We start from the raw sequence: 22,399 nt of genomic DNA on the forward strand, positions 1-22,399 counted from the left end.
GGAGTGGGAGAGGGAGGCTCCACTGATTAGATTAGTCTAGACTCATTTCTTACAGTAAAAAATTAAACTCTATGGTGAGAAACGGGATTTGTTGGTAGGTCACTGGATCAGCTCACACAGTCCCCGGATCCAAAGACCAACCCTCCCCTCATGCTGTCACCATTCCACATGCTGGGCCTATCCTCACTACCTGGTGTCTCTGAGCATCTTTCCATCACTTCTGAGCAAGTTAACATGAGCTTGAGGAAGCCCACAGCCTGCACTGCCTGGGCCTATAACCAGCCCTGGACTGATCATCACAGAGGGTGGGGAACCATGACAGGCCCAGCCTGGGCCATAGCCCTGCTCAGGCTCAGGAGAATGGGGCTTCTGCCAAAAGAGGGGAGCAAGGCAGGGCAAGTGCCTAGCACAGCCTTGCCATCTACAATAGCCCCAAACTGGAAGCTTCCCAGTAGGAGGGAACAGAACAAGGTTAAGTAAAGTTGCAACATCTACTCAGTGAAACATTTTGTAGCTGTTTAACAAATAACAATAATGAAGACTATGTAGCAACTTCGGTGGGAGAGGGGAAACCTTATTCAATAACATCTAGTTGGAAAGCCAGGGGTGTGTGTGTGTGTGTGTGTGTGTGTGTGTGTGTGTTTGTGTGTAAAATATAAACACACACATGCATGTACATCCACATATATGCATACACTTATGTAAATAATTCATAAGTTTTAAAATGCAGGCAAGAATTGCCAAACTTTTCTGGTCTAACAAACATTGTCTGAGCCAGGTGAGGTACTAGGAAGGACAGTAATATGGAGAACAAAATAAAGTGGGGAAGGCAGAGGGGAGTATTGGATAAAGTAGTGAGTGTTTAGATATGACGACCAACGGGCTGGAGATGTGGCTCAGCGGTAGCGCGCTCGCCTGGCATGCGTGCGGCCCGGGTTCGATCCTCAGCACCACATACCAACAAAGATGTTGTGTCCGCCGAGAACTAAAAAATAAATGTTAAAAATTCTCTCTCTCTCTCTCTCCTCTCTCACTCTCTCTTTAAAAAAAAAAAAAAAAAAAGATATGACGACCAGGGAGGGCTGACCCAGTTATGCAGACATTGGGAGAAGAGCATCTCAGGCAGGAGGAGCCACAAGGGCAGTGGCCCTGAGGTGTCCAGCCAGAGGAGCAGCACTGAGGCTGCTGTGGTTGGAGCAGGGTCATGAAGGGAAGAGCAAACTAAGAGCAGAGTCAGACAGGAAACCTGGCCAGATTACATTGGCTCTATGGCCACTGTAAGGGCTCAGGGCTTTTGTGAAAGTAAATAAGAGCTATTTGAGGGCTTTGACCAGAAAAGTGGTAACCTGCCCAACTCTTTTTGAGAGCTGGCTTTGACTTGAGAAAGAACTGAAAGGATCTAAGGGCAGAGGCTCGGGGACCAGCAAAGAGACCACCACACAGTTATTAGGTGAAAGGGGAGAACGGCCTGGACAAGGGCACTAGGAACAGGGAAGGCAAGCAGCAGCCACATGCTAGATGTGCTTTGACAATAGACACAGCAGGGTCTTTTGATAAGTGTGAAGATGAGAGACACACAAGTCAAAGATGATGGCCCAGTTTGTGGGTCTGATCAACCAGAAGGACAGAACTCACATTAACTGAGATGTGGGACGAGGACCAGGACAGTGAGAGGTCCTTGAAGCCAGTGGAAGGAAGGGTTTCAAGAAGAAAACATGACCAGCTGCACCCAATACTGCTGATGGCCTAATCAGATGGCATCAGAGATTGGGCCATTGGAATAAATAATGTAGCCATCTCTGGGAATCTCAGCAAGGGGCCAGGAAAGGGGAACAACCCTGAGGGAAATAATGGATTCAAAAGAGAAGAGAATGGCAGCATTATTCACAGCAGCCTAAAGGTAGAAGCAACCCAAGTGTCCATCAATAGAAAAAGAATGGATAAACAAAATGATATACATATTTGATGGAATATTTTTCAGCCTTAAAAAAGAAGGGGATTCTGACCATGCTACAACATGGCCTGAAAGCATTACACTAATAAGTGAAATAAGCCAGTAGGCCAGTCACAGAAGGATAAATACTATACAATTCCACTTAGATGAGGCACCTGAAGTAGTGCAATTCATAGAGATGAAGAGTAGAACAGTGCAGTGTGTAACAGGGGCTGGGGGATGGGGGCATTGGAGCTATTGCTCAATGGATACAGAGTTCCTGTTTCATGAGATGAAAAGTTTCCGGAGATTGGTTGCACAACAGTGAGAATATACTTAACAGTCCTCACCTACACACCTAGTTTATGGTAAATTTGACAGTCATATGTATCTTATCACAATTTTAAGTGGTAGACAATAGAAGGCAAAAAACTGGAGTAACAAGTACACACAATTCTTTCAAGAAGTTTTGCTCCAAACTGAAGAAAATAAGGGCATAAATAGGGAAAAAAATAAGGAAAGGATTTTTTTGTTGTTGCTTCTGCTTTCAACTGAAATAAACAAACAGCATGTTCATTCGATGATGAGATTGATCCAAGAGACAATGTTCTTGAATATTTAAATTACATTTGAAATAAAATGTCCTGGCATAGCAGTGATGGTTGTACAACCTTGTGAATGTGCTAAATGCTACTTGATTATACACTTCAAGAGAAAGTTTTGTTTTAAATTTTTTGTAGTTGTTGTAGATGGACAGCATGCCTTTTTTATTTGCTTATTTTTTTATGCAGTGCTAAGGATCAAACCCCGTGCCTCACATGTGCTAAGCAAGCACTCTGCCACTGAGCCACACTCCCAGCCCTCAAGAGAAAGTTTCGTTAGTTTATTTGCAGTATCAGAAATTGAATTAAGGGCCCTGCACATGTTAGGCAAGTGCTCCACCACTGAGCTCTGTCCCTATGAACTGTACTCTTTAAAAGGGTCAGTTTTATGATATATGAATATTACCTCAATAAAACTAAACTAAAAGCTATAATAAAGTTTTAAGTTTCTGAAGGTCTGTTCTTTTACAGACTGAATTCCCTCTTAGACAGCCCCAGATACCAACAGTTCCTATGACCAGTGATCTATGGGTAACCACAGCTCTGTGGGAGTTTGAGGCCCAGGAGAAGTAAGGTCATCCACATTTTGGCTGAGACACAAATGCAGCATAGCACACACCATCCACTGCCACTGAATTCACTGCAGACATATGGCTCCTACTTAGGGCCATGAATTCTCAGGTCTCTCATATAGAGAAATGTGACAGGAAAGAAAAAAAAAAAAACCCTTTCAACTCAACTCAGAACAAGAAAACCTGCACCTTCCACCTCAATAATGCAAACGCATGCTGTCCACCTACATAGTCATAGGTCACTTAACAGTGGGGATACAGTCTGAGAATTGCACTGTTAGACAACTTCCTCACTGAGTGAACATCAGTATATACTTACACAAACTTCAATGGTACAAGTCAATCACTGGATTCAGCCTCTTGATGCAATCAAGAGACTCAGTAAGATACCACGTGATGTTTTACAGTAAACTATTTGTTTGAGACAGGATCTCACATTTCTCAGACTGGTCTCGACCTCTTGGGTTTAAGTGATCCTCTTGCCTCAGCCTCCTGTGTAACTGGGACTACAGATGCACCACAACATCTGGCTAAACTTTTTATAAAATATAAAATAACAATAAATAGTATAGTAAATGCATAAGCCAGTAGTGCTGTATATAATCAAACATGCTACCCTCTTATACAACTGGTAGCACAGCACATCTGTTCACACCAGCATCACCACAAACGTGAGGCATATGTTGTGCTACAACATTACCATGGCTACCACATTACTAGGCGACAGGAACTTCTCAGCTCCATTACAATCTCAGGGGACCAGGGTGGTGTATGTGATCCACTGCTAAACAAAATACCATGATGCAGCACATGTCTCTAACCGCCAAGGAACCAGGGACAGACTCATTTTGCAATCAGTCAAATGGGAGGGAAGGGGTTCTTTTCAAACCTTCCCTAATCTGTAACATCACTCATGCTTCCAACCCCTTTTTTCTTTCTTCTGAACAAATTCAAAACAGTATCTTACTCTTTAAGATGGTAAATTTTATGTGTCAACTGGGTTAAACCATGGTGACCAGATAGTTGATCAAACATCATTCTAGATGTTTCTGTGAAAGGTATTTTTTAGATAAGATCAACATTTAAATCAGAAGACGTATAGTAAAGCAGATTACTCTACATGGTATGATGGGTGGACTTGTTTCAATCAGTTAAAAGTTTAAGAGAAAATGACTGACCTCCCCAGGCAAGAAGAACCTTGCCAGTGGGCCACCTTCAGACAATGACTACAACTCTCCCCTAGTCTCCAGGCTGCTAGTCTATGCTCCCTAGACCTCCACAATTACATGCACCAATTCTTTAAAGTATATCTCTTAATGAATAGCCAATAATATAGATAGATAGATAGATAGATAGATAGATACAGACAAATTTAGACATCATAATAGTTCTAATTCTCTCCAAACCCCAATTCACACCCAAAACAAGTGATTGCCTAGTAGAATCATCCTGAAGAACCTGTACTTGCATAAAATTTCAAGTCATCAGAGGAATAAAAAGACAAAAATAAAAACCCACAAAATTTAGCAACCTGGGAAGAATAACATCTATTAAGCAAATCAATCATAGTGATTATATTTTTAATGCAATCTTAGATCAAACAAGTGATATTGATTTTGTAGCATTTCTGTGGCTAGTTTTTACAATATACAACAAATCATTAGATACTGAATTATATCCTATTCCTTAATTGCTACAGGAGATAGGTATGTGACTTACTGGGGATTGAACCCAGCAGTATTCTACCACTGAGCTAAATCCTCAGGCCTTTTAATTTTTGTTTTGAGACAAGGTCTCATTAAGTTTCTGAGGCTGGCCTCAAACTTGCAATTCTCCTGCCTAAGCCTCCTGAGTTGCTGGGAGTATAGACACACACCACTGCACCTGGCTACCACGAACTCTTAATAGGACTCAGCTTTTCTAGGTTCAAATCCCAGCTCTATCACTCACTGACTATGTGACCCTGTAAGCTACCTCTGTCTCAGTTTTTCCATTCATAAAATGAAATTTTATGCCCCATGAGGATGTTGTGAAGATTACATGAGATAATATACATAAAAAACACAGGGAACTGCCCTGCACAGTGTTTTTCAAAGAGTAGGTTGTGATCCATTAGTGAAATAAACTCAGTGGGCCGAACAACCATTATTTAAAATAACAAAACAGGGATTGGGGTTGTGGCTCAGTGGTTGAACATTCACCTAGTGCAGGTGAGGCAATGGGTTTGATCCTCAGCACCACATAAAAATAAATAAATAAATAAAGGCACTGTGTCCACCTACAACTAAAAAAATAAACTTTAAATAACGAAAAAGCAGAAATAGACTAATGTATCAAAAAATTATCAGAAGACACTACACATAAGTACCATTTTATTAAACTTTTATTTCAGATATGTGCATGTACTTACACACATACCCTGGATTACAGTCTACATTTTTTTCTTATGCTGGGTCACATAAAAAAAAAAGTGTGAAAAGCTAGTAGACTTTTCCACATAGTAACTGCTCAATAAAATTTAGTAGCAACATCTTTATTATCTAATAGATAATATGTTTGTTCTCACAATAGATAGTGCTATCTACTATCATTATAAAATAGAGCTGCTAACATTTCTATCATTTCTGCCACTGGTTTACAGCAGTGCTGCTTAAGAATCTCTGCATCTCCTTCAATTAACTTGCCAACTCTTTCTTCAAATGGACTTGGGTGGTCATTTAAATATTTTCTGACTCACAATGCTGGCCAAAGATTAGTGAGGCCCCGCCCAGGCCAGAACACAAGAAATATGAGTGATTTGTTAAGAAAACCACATGAGTTACAACTACACAGAGCTTTTGTAAAATTAAATCCATGTTGGAGAGCTGCAGTCTTTCACACCCCCTTGGGAGATGTGTCATGGAGAGAGGTTACCCAAGGTCAGCTAAGCTGCACCTTCTGAGACTAGGCAAGAGTGGAGGTGCCAAACCTCAGCTCTGTAACACACTTCCTTGTTTGGGGACAGGGTTTACATCATTGTGTATTCCCCCTAACTTTCCATACACACACACCCCTCACTAGAGACTGGAAATAAAATCTCTATGAAATGCCTGTACTACTAACAGCTTAAGTAAAGGGAGTCTACTAAGTCAAAGGATCTTAGATTTTGAATATCTCAAAACAATTTCTATTACATATAACTTTTTCCCTCCACAAACAAACTAAAAACAAAGCCCCCAAACTAAAACCTCAGTTCCAATTAATGCTTGTTTAAATTGCCTTTTTGAAAAACAATGATAAATAACTATACATACACACACACAGTTTGTTTTAAAGGAGAACATCTCACTCTAGCTGAGGTATCAATGGGTTTGAAGTTTCAACTATAGTTTCCAAAGTTTTTCCTTAAGTTTGGAAAACAAAGTTCCCTATGATAGAAATGTAGTCACTTCACTTTTCAATTCTCCTTTCTTGAGAATAAAATCTCAGATTAGTGCCAAAGCATGACATCTGGAACATATAAGTGTGTGTAGGGATGTAAACTAAACTTTTAATATGTGATACTGTTACTTTCTTGTTTTTATTCCGTTCTTCCAACTACGATGCCAGTGAACTAGGGGGAGGGGGACAAAAACTGCTTTAGCAGCAGAATCCTTTACTCAAATGAAATCCTACCTCTTCACTCAATAAACAAAGCAAGTAAAAATGGGGGCTGATTCCAATACCCACACCATTAACTGGTGCCTGCTGGGGTGGGTCTGGTTTTCACCTCCTCAAGGACTGAAGGCAGGGGTGATGGGAGTATCTGGGGCATCGCCAGCCAATGCTCAGCGTCTGGAAGCCCAGGCTGCCAGATAACTTCCATGTTACAAATGCAAGAGTGAACATCTTATCCAAGGTCTCCAACCTTAGATTAGCCACTGCTCCGCACCATGTCATGTTCTTCAATGAGGAAAAGAAAAATTACATCCCTGGACTTGAAAGGGTAGATCTCTAAGTGTCTCCTCCACAGACCAAGTGACTAGGGGAGCTGAGCAGGTGATGTTGGCAATGAAAAGCACTTGGGTTCCAGACTGACTGTTGTTAAGATGCAAAACTCCCCATGTGACCTACAGGGTCAACAACTTCTATCAAAATCTCAGTTGCCTCTTGGCAGAAATAAACAAGCTGATCCTAAAATTCATGGTGTGGAGGAGGGGAGATAATCAAAACAAGCCTGAAAAAGGTCAAAATTGGAGTATTCATACTTCCTGATCACAAAGCTTACTACAAAGCTACAGTAGTCAAGACAGTAAACAGCACAGACATTAAGGACGCTGTGAACGGAACAGCTCTGAGAGTTAGAAACATTGGCACTGTACTTATGGTCAACTGATTTTCAACATGGGTGTAAAGACAATTCAATGGGGAAGAACAGTTTTTGTTTGTTTTTTTCTTCTATTCCTTTTTTTTTTTTTTTTAAGACAGGGTTTCTCCCTAAATTGCTGAAGCTGACCTTGAATTTCTGATTCCCCTGCCTCAGTCTCTGGAGTAGTTGGGATTGCAGATGTAATCTGGGAAGAATAATCTTTTCAAAAAATGGTGCTGGGATGACACCATTAAGTATTCAAATACAAAAGAACAGAGTTGGACCCCTACCTCATACCACATACAAAAATTAACCTTAATCTAAGAGCTGAAACTACAAAACTCTTAGAAGACACAGGCACAAATCTTCATGATCTTGGACTGGACAAAAATTTCTTAGGTATGACACCAAAAGCAGAAGCCAAACTAGAAAACCAGATTAAAGTGAACTTCGCCAAAATTAAAACTTTGTGTTTCAAAGGACACCATCAAGAAAGCAAAATGATAGCCAAAGAACAGGAGAAAATATTTGAAAATCATGTATCTTTTTGATAAGGGACCAGAGGATATACAAAGAACTCTTACAATTCAATATCTGAGTCACTGTAAAAACACAGCAAGCACTAATGTGGGGTTCCATGTAAATGTTGGTGAGCAGGGAAATTCACAGATCCAGAATCCACGAACAAAGAGGAACAACTATGTCAAGACATTAATCTCCACAGCGCACTCTTAGGTAATGACTTTATTACCCCCACTTAATAGATAAGGAAACTGAGGCCCAGAGAGGATCAGTGACTTGCCCAATGTTACCCAGCTGATTTGTGGTAGTGTGAGGATACCAATTTAGGCAATTTGGCTCCAGAGTTATTACCAAAACAAAGACCTCTTCTAAAGCTAATAAGATGATGTTGAAATGGGCAAACTTAGCCATTGCTGGGAAAAATCACAGAACCAAAAATATAGAAAATGTCTTATACCTGGTGTTGCCCAGCATGCCAGTGAGTTATTCCTGAGCATCAACTCTGGGCAAGAAGACAGGTTCAGACAAAATCCTGAAAGCTGTCCAAACTCCCAACACCTAGGAGGGAGAAGCTGGGGTGTCATGGAGAAGTAATAATTACCAAGACCCTGTGGGGCTTGAGGGGCTGTCTGTGATCTCTCCAGGGGACACGGGGTGAAAACAACACAATAAAAAGGGGCATATGTGTAAATGCAAATTTGGGGAGAAAAAAATGAGTTTGTGGACAAGAGAAAGGTGACAAATATAAGAATGAAATCAGTTGTGGAAGTAAGGTGTGGCATTATTTCTTTGTTTACTGTTTAAATGTTCCTTTGGTAGCTAATACATCCACCTTTTCAATAACAACAAAGATAGATAACCCAATTTAAAAATGAATAAAAGGCTTGAAGACATTTCTCAAAAAAAAAAAAGATACATAAATGGCCAATAAGCACAAGAAAAATGATGAACATGGTTAGCCATCAGGGAAATACAAACCAAAACCACAAGGAGAGCCTGTGAGGTGGTACATACCTCTAATCCCAGCTATTCAGGAGACTGAGGCAAAAGGATCCCAAGTTCGAGGCCAGCTTCAGAAACTTAGTGAGACCCTGTCTCACAATAAAAAAAATATATATATAAAGGGATGGGGGATAGCTCAGTGATAGAATGCCCCTGGGTTCAATCCCCAGAACCACATACACACTCACACACACACACACATACATACATACATGAGATACCACCTCATACCCAACAGGACAGCAGTAATCAAAAAGATGGATAGTAAGTGAGGATGAGGATGCAAAGAAATAAACCCTCATATACTGTTGGTGGGGTTATAAAATGGTTCAGTCACTTTGGAAAAAGTTTGATAGTGATAAATGTCAAATATAGGGCTGGGGATATAGCTCAGTGGTAGAGTGCTTACCTAGCATGCACAAGGCCCTGGGTTCAATTCCCAGTAACATACACACAGAGTTAAAAAGAGTTACCATATCACCAGCATTGCTACGAATTCAAGAGAAATGAAAACATACTTCCATACAAAGTTGTACAGTTTTACCTACCAGGGTGGTAAAAAGAAGAGAGATGTGCCTAGACAGAGAAAGCACTCTAGAACACAGTTAAATGGAAAAAATTAATTGTGAGCAATACATGTAAAATGGGATAATTTTAAATGTATTGTACATGTATATGTACTGCATATGTTTCTTTTTTCTTTCTTTTTTTTTTAAGATACCTGCACATAAAAACAAGAAAAACATAAATTCCCTCTGGAAGCAAACCTGGGATGGGAGAGGTAGAATTTCATTTTTTTATTCTACAACTTCTAGTTGTATATAAGAATACAGTCAGGATTCCTTGTGAAAAAGAATTTTTGCTTTTCTAGTCAAAAGGGAAGAAGAGAGGGAAGAGGCCCTTGGAGGTGGGCAGTGTGGGAAACTCTGAAAGTGGACTCAGGCAAACAGCATATCGCAGTCAAGACAGAGGGAGCAAAGGTATGAAGAGGAAGAGCCTCTATAGTATCTGAAGTCCTGGGTTGGGCCCTGTTGAAACATCCTGAGAGTGACCAGCATGCAGAGTGGGAGAAGACAAATCAGGACAAACCTGGAAACAGCCAGGTTGCAAGTGTGCAGAGCCCTCAGGAACCAAGGGCCTCCACTGATCTTCTCCAACTCTGGCCAAGGGCCCTAGCCTCTCTTTTTGGAGTATTCTAGTTTTGACTTGAGCTCCAAGTCTATTTTTGCCTCAGCTTGTGAATCTGTCTTGGAAAAGTCAGGAGATACCTAGGAACTGAAGGCAATGATCTCCTGCAGACTCACTGTTTTGTGGTACACAGAGGCCCTGGGGCAATCCCCCAACACCCTAGGAGTCCTCACTATGCACTGGCATTATGCCAGGGTCAGGTATTTAACCAGAGGCGGCCTCTACCTCCCAGAGCTGACACTTCATGGGGATGTGTACCACCTCTCTTGACATCACTGCATCCCAGATGAATTTTCTGTGCAGACCCTGCTCACCTCCAGCTCTCCAAAGCTGTCAGTAAGTCATTCATGACTCCAACTTCAATCCCCTAATCTAGAAGATGACAATAAGAGGGCTTTGCCACAGTATGTTTAAAGAAATCATGAGGATGCAGTTACAGAGCCAGCAGCAGAGTGCAGCCATTCCAATCAACTAGCATTTGAGGGTTGCTATCTCCCCCCCCCCACACACACACACACACAGAGTCATCTGTGAGACTTACATCATCTAAGAGCCTGGTAACATCCCCCCACCAGTACTGGGGATAGAAACCTGGACCTGGTACCTGCTAGGCAAATGCTCTGCCACTGAGCTATACCCCAACCCTTAAACTTCCCAGACTGACCTTGAACTTGTAATCCTCCTGCTTTAGCCTCCCAAGTAGCTGGTATTAAAGGCTTGTGCCACTGCACCCAGCTCCAGGCAACTCTTTATCTGGACCTTTACAAATGCTGGTTTCCTTCTATCCCTCACCCACACCCCAACCACCACTACCACCACCAGGGGCAACTAGCAGCCATTCTTTTTTCTTTTTCTTTTTTTTTAAGAGAGAGTGTGTGTGTGAGAGAGAGAGAGAGAGGGAGAGAGAGAGAATTTTTTTAATATTTATTTTTTAGTTTTTAGCAGACACAACATCTTTGTTTGTATGTGGTGCTGAGGATCAAACCAGGGCCGCACACATGCCAGGTGGACACGCTACCGCTTGAGCCACATCCCCAGCCCCACTAGCAGCCATTCTTGTCTGTATCTTCTTAGATGTCACTTTTTCCAAGATACCTTTTCGTCACATCTTTTCCACCATTTTATAGATGAATCACCAAAACTCAGAAAGGCAAAGTTACTAGCACAAGGTCATATTACCCAGATCTCATATTCTTTATTTGTTTTAAAGTATGTGTATTTTTTTTTTAAAATTTTCTTACTTGTCATTAGACTTTATTTGTTTGTTTATTTATTTGTTTGTTTGTTTGTTTGTTTGTTTATATGTGGTGCTGAGAATAGAACCCAGTGCCTCACACACTAGGCAAGTGCTCTACCACTGAGCCACAACCCCAGCCCCAGATCTCAAATTCTTAACTCCTGGGAATCTTTTTTTTTTATTTGGTTTAATTAGTTATACATGACAATAGAACGCATTTTCACATATTATACACAAATGGAGCACAACTTCTCATTCCTCTGGCAATACATGGGGCAGAGTCACTCCAGTAGTGTAATTATGCATGCATATAGGGTAATAATGTCTGTCTCATTCTACCATCAACTCCTAGGAATCTTATACTGTATTAAATAAACTTTAACTGATCATTAATCCAGAGAAAGAGGAGGACACACACACTTTCTGGCCTTTGATGCTATACATTTTGATCTTTTCACTTTTTCCATCAGAGCCCTGCTTACAACTACTTTTCCTCCCCATGATTCCCTTTAGGTAGATGTAATTAATTGAAACAAAAGAAGACACCCCTACCCAGGGAAGAGGGGTGAGACAAGTTTTATTATATGAGGGGTTATAACTCCTAAAGTGCCCTGCTAGGTTCATGTTCATTCCCCAGGTGGTAGTTTCAGAAAACATCAATGCTTCTGGCCCCACCTTCTGAAAAGGAATGCATGAGCCTTTAGTCAACTACCCTAGCCCACAATGCCAATACCTTACTCCAGCCATCTGCTAGAATCTGAGGGAAGGGAGGGGACTTCTGCCTACACTGCCTCATTCTCCTTCCCCTGCTCCAGTGAGATAGACGATGTCCAGGGCTCAAGAGCTGACTGGTCATACTGGGAGTTCAATGGCAACCTTAAGTTCCATATGCATGGAATGGTCTTTTCCCAGGTATCCTATATATGCCAGGTGATGTAAATCAGAAAATATCTGGATGAAACATTATGAAATTAATTTTAGAAAAATACAGTAAGGGCTGGATCCTTGATACATGCCTGTAATCCCAGTGACTTGGGAGGCTTGAGGGAGGAGGATCACAAGTTCAAGGGCAGCCTCAGCAACTTAGGGAGACCCCCAGAAACCTAGTGAGACTGTGTCTCAAAATTAAAAAAATAAAAAGGACTGGGGATGTAGCTCTTGGTATAAAGTGCCCCTTGGTTCAATCTCTAATGCCAATCAATCAATCAATCAATCAATAAGGAAGAGGAGAGAAAATGGAGGGGGATCACAGTTAATAAGTAGATTAAGGAATGGGTCACAAAAAATTCAGTGAAAGAGTGGCCACATCAATAATTATAGCAGTTCAATTCACAATAGCTAAGTTACAAAACCAACCTGGATAAAGAAAATGTGGTATACATACAGGGTGGAATATTCCTCAGCCATAAAGAATAAGAAAATTATGACATTTGCTTGTAAATGGATGGAACTGAAGACTTGTGCTAAGTGAAATAAGCCAATCCCAAAAAACCAAAGGCTAAATGTTCTCTCTGATATGTAAATGCTAACACACAATGGAGGGGGGTGTGTGAAATACTTTGGATTAGACAAAGGGGAATGATGGCAGGAGAGATGGGATGTGAATAGATGGAGTGTAGAACGAATTAGACTTAACTTTCCTGTGTTCATATACAAATGCAAGACCAGTGTAACTCCACATCATGTTCAACCACAAGAATGGGAAGTTATACTCCATGTATGATATGTCCAAATACATTCTAATGTCATGTATCACTAAAAAGAACAAATAAAAAATTTAAAACTTAATTTTAAAAATTCAGTAAAAGAGCCGGGGACAGTGGCACACGCCTGTAATCCCAGCAGCTCAGGAGGCTGAGGCAGGAGGATCGTGAGTTCAAAGCCAGTCTCAGCAAAAGCCAGGCGCTAAGCAAAATTAATGAGACCCCTGTCTCTAAAAAAAAAAAAAAAAAAAAAAAATACAAAATAGGGCTGGGAATGTGGTTCAGTGGTCAAGTGCCCCTGAATTCAATCCCTGGTACCCCTCCAAAAAAAAAAAAAATTCAGTGAAAGAATAAAAGAAACAGAGCTGCCCTTGCTCCCACTCTATGCAGGTATAGGGCTTTTTAGTCAGCTTTTATGTCACTGTGACCAATGGACCTGACAAGAACACAGAGGAGAGGAAGTTTATTTGGGGCTCATAGTTTCAGAGGTCATAGATGGCCTAGGTCTGAGATGAGGCAGAACATCATGGCAGAAGGGTGTGGTGGAGGAAAGCGGCCCAGGACATGGCAACAATGAAGCAGAAAGAGGGTAGGGGGAGTTGTGGCTCCGTGGTAGAGTGCTTGCCTAGCATGCAAGAGGCACTGGGTTTGATCCCCGGCACCACATAAAAATAAATAAAATAAAGGTATTGTGTCCATCTACACCTAAAAAAGAAGCAGAGAAAGAAAGCTCCACTACTCACCAGTGACAAAATATAGTCCCAAAGTCACACTCTTAGTGACCCACCACCTCCAGCCACTCCCCATCTACCTACAGTTACTGCCCAGTTAATCCATATCAGTAGGTTAATGAATGCTTAGGTTGAGGCTTTCATAACCTAAGCATTTCACCTCTAAACTCTCTTGCCCTGTCTTACCCATGAGCTTTTGGGGACACCTCAGATCTAAATCATACAAAGGTGCCTGAGCAATACAGAATTGGCCTTGAAGGTTTCTAATCTATGCCAATGGCCTTTCTGCTCTCCCTCTGGTCATACATGGCTCATGTGAGTTCTGGTCAGGGGCTCAGGGACCTTGGTAATGGAAGAGAAGTAGAGACAGATGCATGAGATAGATATTGATGGAAAAAGAATAATCAGGATGTAAAACAGACTGGGAGGACAGTGGCATACAGAAGCCTGGAGGCCATATCTTATCCTCATCGAAATCAGGGACTATATCTGATTCTCTGCTGCTCCCCACTCCTAGCTTCTTCCAAAGGAACAGCTGTGTTGGAAGCAGTGAATTCCCTGTCAGTAAAGGATTTGAGTTCAGGGTCAACAATAACTAGGAAAATAGGGCTGGGGATGTGGCTGAGTGCCCCTAAATTCAATCCCTGGTACCAAAAAAAAAAATCATTTCAGGCAAGTTCCATGAGCAAAATATAATGGGAGAATGTGACTAAAACTGTTGGGGAGGGATTGCTTTGGACAGAGTGGTCAGGGAAACTCTTTCTACAGAGGAGACAACTGAACTGAAGGGTAAGAAAGTGCAGGTCATGGGAAGAAGTGGGAGATAAGTGTGCTCACTAGAAGGAAGAGCATGAACAAAGGCTCTGAGAAGTCTCCTGATATCTTGAACTGAAATACTGATCAGCTGCATTCCACTCTGAAGGCCCCCACCGACTAACAGCCCCTGACCTGACAGCCTGCCTTCTCCATTATCCTTTCGTCTAAGTCAAAGCACATCTGAATTTTGCACTGGAAGGTGTGCTCTGAGCTAGGGTACAAAGAAATGTGTGTGCACCAACATGCCACTTCCTAAAAATTTGGGCCTGACCTGGAGAGGAGATGAGTAAAACTTGCACCTCCCCACCAGCCATTCAGAGTCCATTTTTATGGCACACAGGCTTCTTGAAAAATATGATGAAAGGGGAAGCCTCTGGGAAAACACACACCTGTGCTCCAAGTGTCTCATGTAGATTTCAGGAGGAACCCAGGACTCTAGGTTCAACACTCCTGTTTATGGAGTTCAAGAAAGAAACTAAACTGACAAGAAGAAATTAGACAGGTGCAGCCCAGGGAGACTCCACTGACACAGGAGTCAATCTGCTGGAGATGAAAGAATAAAGGAGAGGGAGACAAGATCAGGCCCCTGGGCCCTTAAATAGACTCTCACACTCAGAGACTAGTGGATGTGTGCCTGTCAGGGGGACAGAGGCTTGCAAGAATTCAAGTGAAACCTCATCCACTCCACCCCACACACCACTCCTGAGAGGCAAACATCCAGTCACATCCAAGAGCTTCCAGAAGGTTCAAGATCCCATTTCCCAGCAGTATCCTTGACAAAGTTCACCTCTGACCCCACATTCTGAGATATACTTTGCACAAGGCTGGTTAACCATAGTAGGTATCCCAACAAAGCCCAAGTTTCCCTGGGCTGAAGGGAAAATTCTGCTACTGCATAGAAAACACCAGATCCCTAGGAGGAAAGGAAGAAGGAGAAAGAGCCTACACATTCATTTCATTAGGAAGCTAGGGATGTGATACACTATTAGTCTGATGTCAGCAGTGATAATAAGAGCAACTAACAGCAGGTAGAATTCACCTTGTACTGTCACTATTGGGGAACTTTAACCTTATCAAACCCTTTAAGGTTCATACTATTATTACCCCCATTTTACAAATGAGGAAACTCAGGCATAGATTTGTAAAGTAACTTGCCTAGACTACACAGCTAAGACAAAGAGAGCAAAGCTCTCCTCTTCCACACCCCAGGGAAGAAATTAGTTATACCTAGGTAATGCGCGAAATGCTTAAAAATAAGTTCTGCATTCAGGACAACTGCTGTTTGCAGTTCGGACATCCTTGCCCAGTTTTGGACGCAAGCCTGGTCAAGGCAATAAATCGAGCAAGCCAAGTCCTCTAAGAACAAACCCTCTGTTTCCGCAACATTCAAGCCCACTGTGAGACCAATGATAATCGAGAGCAGCCCTCCACCACCGCAATGCCCAAGGGAACCCATTTCCATCCAGCCTTATCAAATTCCACCCTTAGAAAACGCTCACCCGACTCTGGCTAGAGGTACCAATTTTCACCTTAACCTCTAGGCGTCCGCCGCCCACCTCAGGATCCTTGGGCTGAGCAGTTTAAAAGACGAAGCCGCCGCCAGCTCAAGGACCCGGGCGGGCCCGGGCGGCAGTCCCCTCTCAGAGTGCTCAGAGCCCAGCTGCCCCGCTTCGAGTGACCAGGGAACCGAAGAGCCACCACCAACAGCGCCTCACGCGAGGCAGACCTGGAGACGAAAGTTGAGGAAAAGGGGCGCGCCCCCAGGACAGGTGGCGCCTCCCTCTCCGGAAGTAGCTTCGGGAATTTTCGCCAGGACCTCCCAGGGCACCCAAGTCAGCGTCTCCCTCAGAAGCAGCGGCTGGTCAGGACCGCGAGTGGCACTGCCCACCTGCGCTGCGCCCAGCGCACCCCCCGCGGCGTGGACACCGGGAGGGAGGCGGGAGTCCAATTCTGGCGGGGTTGGTGGGTTAAGGGAAGGGAAGAGCGAACCCCAGAGGCTGTAGCGGGCGGGTAGGATTCGCTTCCACCCTCGCGGACTCACCTCGTCGGCCCGCGCTGGCTCGGCCCGGCGGAGCTGAAGAGCGCTCCGCGGCGGCGGCGCCGGCGGCTGACGGGGCGGGGCGGGGGGCGGGGCGGGGAGGCGGAACCGGCCACGTGGGCGGGAGGCGGGAGGCGGGCCCGGGACCCCGGGAGCGCCCGGGCTGGATGAAGCAGGTCCTGGACGCGGCCCCACGTGGCTGCAGTTCTACACCTTGCTTCCCGCGCCCCGCCGGGGTCTCCCGGAGAGATAAGAAGGGAGGGCAGGAGGACCCTCAGAATATTCATTGCTACCCAAACCCAACTTAGACGGAGGGTTCATCGGGCTGGAGATTGAGGGAGACGGCCAGCCCTTGGCCCCTGCTCCCTAGGGCCGCCAAGGCGCCCCGGAAACACCATGGGTGGCTAAAGGACAGGTATCCTAGCGGGATACTTCACACCAGCTGGCGACTGTAAAGGCAAGAGTGGCAAGGGTTGCCCTAGCTGGGTAGGGCCAAAGCCTGCGCGCGAAGTCCCCACCGCAGGCTCTAGGCAGATCTCCAGCGTGTCAGGTCTTGCCCAAGCCTCTCTTTCCTTGACTGTAGAGGTGAGAATGAGGACGGGCATCGAACTGCTGGAACCCCTAGGCGCCCAGCACATCTTCAGTAATCGAGGGTTAGTTGTTGGGTGCTGAGCCTGTAGGCAGAAATAAACATGGGAATCTGCAGAAATAAACATGGGAATCTGCACCCAGTCATTCATTTAACAGATAAATAAATGTCTGCTGTCCTCAGGACCTCATACAGTCCGGAATAAAGAATGCTCTAGACTATAGTTACTGAGCTGTCATGATTCCATGAACCACTTGTGCATTTTAGGTGTGTGAAGAATTTTAACATTCCCAATGTTAAAATGGAGGGTCTGTGCGGCGCCCAATTCTCAGAAGAAGAAACTGAAGCTTAGAGAGTTTAAGCCAGCCCCCAGGTGAGAGAGATCTAGAGATGACCGTAGGGCCCCTGCTTATCAAGAAAAGAGCATTAGCCAATGGGCGGGCGCTCAAGCTGGTGTGAAGTAAGCAACAAGACCAGGGCTGAGTGGACTTAACTCTCTCCAAGGAGTGAACTCTGCCCCCCTACATCCCACCTCATAGGATGAGAGTGAGAGCTCACTGGAAGGCATCCCAGGAATATAGATCTTCCAGTCCAGCCCCAAGGACCAGTGCAATGTCTTTAGAACTTGCCTTGACCCAGCTGGGACTGTCCTCATGGCACCTCTGCCTGCTACTGCTACTTAGACTCTTCCTAGCCCACAGTCCCCTTCTGGGCCAGAAATCAAACATCTTGAGCAAATCAATGTCCGTTCCAACAGCTGCAGCTTCATTCCACTACAGTTTCAAGGGGGCTCCTAGATTCTAGACTGAGCCCTGGTGACCCATTGGTTTCCTGTTCAGGGACAACACACTCCCCTAAGTACTCCATTTTTAAGGGCAAACTTAGTGTCCAGTTCTCTAGTTCTCAACCTTTCCCCACAAGAATACCTTTGTTATTCTCCTTCCTCCACACTGTGGAAGATTCCTACTAAAACCAACCATGTTCATTAAGTAATTAAATTTATTAAGTACAAAGCAAAAGGCTTCCACTCATTCACCCAGGACTCAATTGGCAACTTCAGACCTACATGTGACACCTGAGGTTCTACCTAGGCAATCTTACCAAGGAGAAGAGTTTTCTTTCTAATAGATTCAGTTTAATTATTTAAGTGTCAACTATTGCCATATCCCATGCTGGGCTCTGACTAGTATCAAGACAGATTGTCTGGGACCTCATGGAGCTGAAGGGGCAGATAATCCCCTCTACAAGCAGATGGGGAACAAGACATGGAAAGAGACACTTGGAGAGGAGCTGGTCCAGGCAGAAGGAGGCTTCCTTGGGAAGCAGGTCTGGGCTGAACCCTGACAGGACAGGGAACCAGGCAGGGGAAAGTGTGAGAGGTCAGGTGGTGTGGAAGCAGGAGAGAGCAGATCACATACTGGAAGTCCACAAAGGTGGCAGGTGGGGGGGGGGACGAGGCCAGAGGAGATTTGTTGGCCAAGGTGAGCCAGACTTTGCTCATAGAAAGGCAGAGGCATTCGGGATTTGGGGAACATCGCACTGGTTGCTGAGTGAGGAAGGAATACAGTAGCTAAGTCTGTTCACCTGCCAAAAGCAACGTGTCTTTGTATTGTTATTAAAGGCAAACTCCTTGACTTCCTTTTTTATAATTCAGGGTTTCTGGAAAGCAGAATACACCTACAAGTAGGATATGCACACTTAGCAGCACATCAGTTTTATCTCATAAGGATTTATATACGCAGCTTCTCCCATACCTTCCTCCCATGCCATGCTTGGCCCTGCCGATGGCTGGGGGAGGAAAGAAGGAATTGGTCACTGGACTCAAGTTGGAAGTCCGTTCAAGGAAAAAAGGTTATCTTTTTGGTGGGGATAAAGAAGGGCATAGTCAGGAAATGTGGGTTACTATCCAGGGTTTGGAAACTGGTGAAGAGGCCAAAAGACACCGATCATCAGTCACTTTTTCTCCTTAATATAGTTGGTGGGGGGAGGGGCTCATTCTTAAATTCACCTGTCTTCCCTAATTCTGCAAGAAAGTTTGGGGTAGGACAAGGACAATCCCTTTATTAAATCAGTTAGGATACCCAGGGTGTCTGCAGGAGACCCCAGCATGAGGAGCTATGATTGACACCAGGCAGGAAAATAATGGTTACAGCCTGGAGCATGGGGCAGGGCAGCACACTTGGGGAAGCACCTGTGCACAAGACATGACAGGTTGGGTGCAATGGTACATGCCTGTAATCCCAGCTACTTGGGAGCCTGAGGCAGGAGGGTCACAAGTTCCAGGTCAACCCCAGTAACTTAGTGAGACCTGTCTCAAAATAAAAAGGATTGGGCATGTTGCTTAGTGGTAGAGCACTTCCCTAGCATGTAAAGGCCCTGGATTAAATCCCTAGCAACACAAAAAAATAAAATAATAAAAAGGCACAACAGTGGGCAAAGGCAAAACACTGCAACAACCAGCCCCTGCCTCCTAGTGTCTACCTTGTACCTTGAATACTTGCTGAACATGTTGTATGTAATCATATATTTAATACCCTCTGATTATATAATACCTCTCATTGTAAAACAGTGTAAAAAATTTCAAGAAGGGGCTAAGGATATAGCTCAGTTGTAGAATGCCTGCCTTGCATGCACAAAGTCTTGGGTTCAAACCCCAGCACCACAAAAAAAAAAAAAAAAAAAAAAAAAAATTCCAAGAGGTATAAAGAGTAAGATGGAACCACAATCACTACCCAGAGATAACCACTGTTAATTTGTGTCCTTTATATTTCATGTAATATGTTATGAGCCTTTTCTTCTGTCATGAACTGTTCTTCTACAACATGACTGTTAAAGTCTGCTTGGTTTGTCGTATGACAGTACCCTCTTCTTATAAAAATCAATCTTTGAGGGCACTTGCTTTGTTCCTCATTTCTCGTTATCAGGATCAAGCTTGGTGATGAAAATCTTTGCACAATAAACTTTGACACACATTTCTGGTTACTGGTTGTAAAAGATACAACCCTAGAAGTGGAATTCCTGGGAGAGATACTCAACCTTCTGCCTGTAGCGATACCCTGCACCAACGCTCCTCCTCCCATCGTTTTAAGAATCTGAAAGGTGTGGAGCAGCACATTGATGAAATAACACCTGCTTAGTGTAGTCCCCACCCTTGAAGATAGTGACACCTGTGGCAGGATTATGAGCTTTGGTGTTCACCTCCAGGGTCATTTGTAGTTTCAAGCAGGAAGTGACATCTGATCAAGTGTTCCTCTCTGCTGCAGGCCAGCTGAATTGAGACCTCTAAGAGATGGAAGGCCCACTTTAGTTTGCTAGCCCACCAGTTACCCAGCACCCATGGAGACATTCGTGGGAAAGTCCCATTAACTGTATATCTTTTAACCTGTCACTTGGTGCCCACATCCACAGATATAGGACTTACTGTGTGCCAGGTTCTGTGCCACCTGACCTTACATTCAAGTCTCACAAGAGCTCTGTTAGGCTTTCCATAGGGAAACTTTAAAGTCCTAAACAGGGTCACACAGAAAATGGAAGACTAAGATCTGAGTTCAGGATGCCAAAGATCAAGCCCACACTTTAATCACAATGCTAATAATGCTAACAGTAATCATCTTATCAATAGTACACAGTTTGCATTTGTGTGAAAGATCTTTAAATATACCTAACTTCAGTGGCATAAAATCAAAGGAAGGATCTGCCTGCATTTGCATTTGGTGAACAGGCACGCTCCTGCCTTCCTTCATTTTTTAAAAAATATATATTTTTTTAGTTGTAGGTGGACACAATACCTTTATTGTATTTATTTATTTTCATGTGGTGCTGAGGATCAAACCCATTGCCTCACATGTGCTAGGCAAACGCTCTACCACTGAGCTACAATCCCAAGCCCTGCCTTCCTTTCTTACAAGTTCCTTTTGGCCTGGCCTGGGTTTGCCTTGAAGCTGACTCCTGCCCACTTCCCGGAGTTTCTGAAAAGCAAGAATAGAAAAGACAGGCAGAGCTATTTCACCCTAAGAGAAAAAAAAATTCCCCTAATTTTTCACTAATAATTTCTTTGAGAATCCCTGCCTTTGTTCATATGCAGAGCTGGGTGTGGTTATCTGCCTGCCCCTGGGACCTTGCAACAAGTCCAGAAAAATGTATCCCCATCAAGACTAAAAGGTGAAAAGGAGCAGATGAATGGAACCACTGCAAACCTCTAGGAACATGGTCAACTGCCACACTATATGTGGTCAACTATTAAGAACCCCAGAGTTCATTCCAAGTTTAATTTTTCCCCCTTCAAACCTCACCTCCCACCTTCACCCTAGACCACCACAAAACAGCCAGGGGTGGATAGAGATGATTTTATTTTGTCTCTGGAAAAGTCTCAGGATTCAAGCTCTTTGTGGGCATGGAGCCCATCTCCATAAGTCCCCAAAGAATCCAAAGGTCTCCTCTTCACAGAACAGTTAGCAGCTACTACTTAACAGGTGCCTAGCACTTGCTGAGTACAGCCTTGGGTGTTCTCTGTATCCCAGTTCATTTAATCCTCACAATAATCCCATGTGGTGGGTTACTCTCCATTTTATAGAGCATTTAAGCATTTTGCTCACAGTTCCATACATAGGAGGAACTGGAATCAGGAGGCAGTGATCGTATGTGTGTGTGCCTTGTCCATTACTGTGTCCTGTGTCCCCAGCACACACTGTGGAATAAAGGCTGTAAGAAGGTCATATCATCCATAAATGTAAAATGTGGCGTAACATCCTCACCAGAAAGAAGCCAGGGGGCTAAATGCACAACACTTGCATTAAACTTTCCCTTAATCCCAAAGAGCCCATTTAAATATAATCTTACTATAAGAGTGCTTAAGCAGTGTTTGTGTCCATCATCCTCCTTCACTGCATCCTCTATGTCTCCTTTTTCTTGAGCTGCTTCTGATTTTGTTCCTGTGGGCAGTGAGGACAGAATAAGCCAGGGTTGGGCTAAAACACAGACATGTTATTGATGACCCAATATGCCAAGGACAGCAAAAAATATAGTTTCCTCCCTCCTCCACCTACTTTTCTCCTCCTGTAATTTAATTTAAGCCTGTAAAGGAAGGCTGGGCTTTGCTTCCTCCAAAGTTGACATTTCCTGAGGCAGGGGATGTAGCTC

General features: G+C 43.7%; 2 protein-coding genes across 2 annotated transcripts in view; one reads left to right on the top strand and one right to left on the bottom strand.

Annotated features, from left to right (window-relative positions):
* Arhgef3 (Rho guanine nucleotide exchange factor 3) overlaps window positions 1-16,726 on the bottom strand; it is a 324,382-nt gene extending 307,656 nt beyond the window's left edge. Inside the window, exon 1 of the mRNA XM_026388621.2 lies at window positions 16,675-16,726. The gene's annotated coding sequence lies outside the window, so the exon portion shown is untranslated. The remainder of the gene's footprint in view (window positions 1-16,674) is intronic.
* On the top strand, window positions 869-10,680 carry Spata12 (spermatogenesis associated 12). The gene is given in 5 exon segments (XM_077796474.1): window positions 869-902; window positions 10,193-10,270; window positions 10,273-10,341; window positions 10,344-10,502; window positions 10,505-10,680. Coding segments are annotated over 5 exon segments (516 nt in total).
* Window positions 16,727-22,399: the final 5,673 nt, after the last annotated feature.

This window comes from Urocitellus parryii, chromosome 3, assembly GCF_045843805.1.
Source record: "Urocitellus parryii isolate mUroPar1 chromosome 3, mUroPar1.hap1, whole genome shotgun sequence".
In the NCBI taxonomy this organism is placed as follows: domain Eukaryota; kingdom Metazoa; phylum Chordata; class Mammalia; order Rodentia; family Sciuridae; genus Urocitellus; species Urocitellus parryii.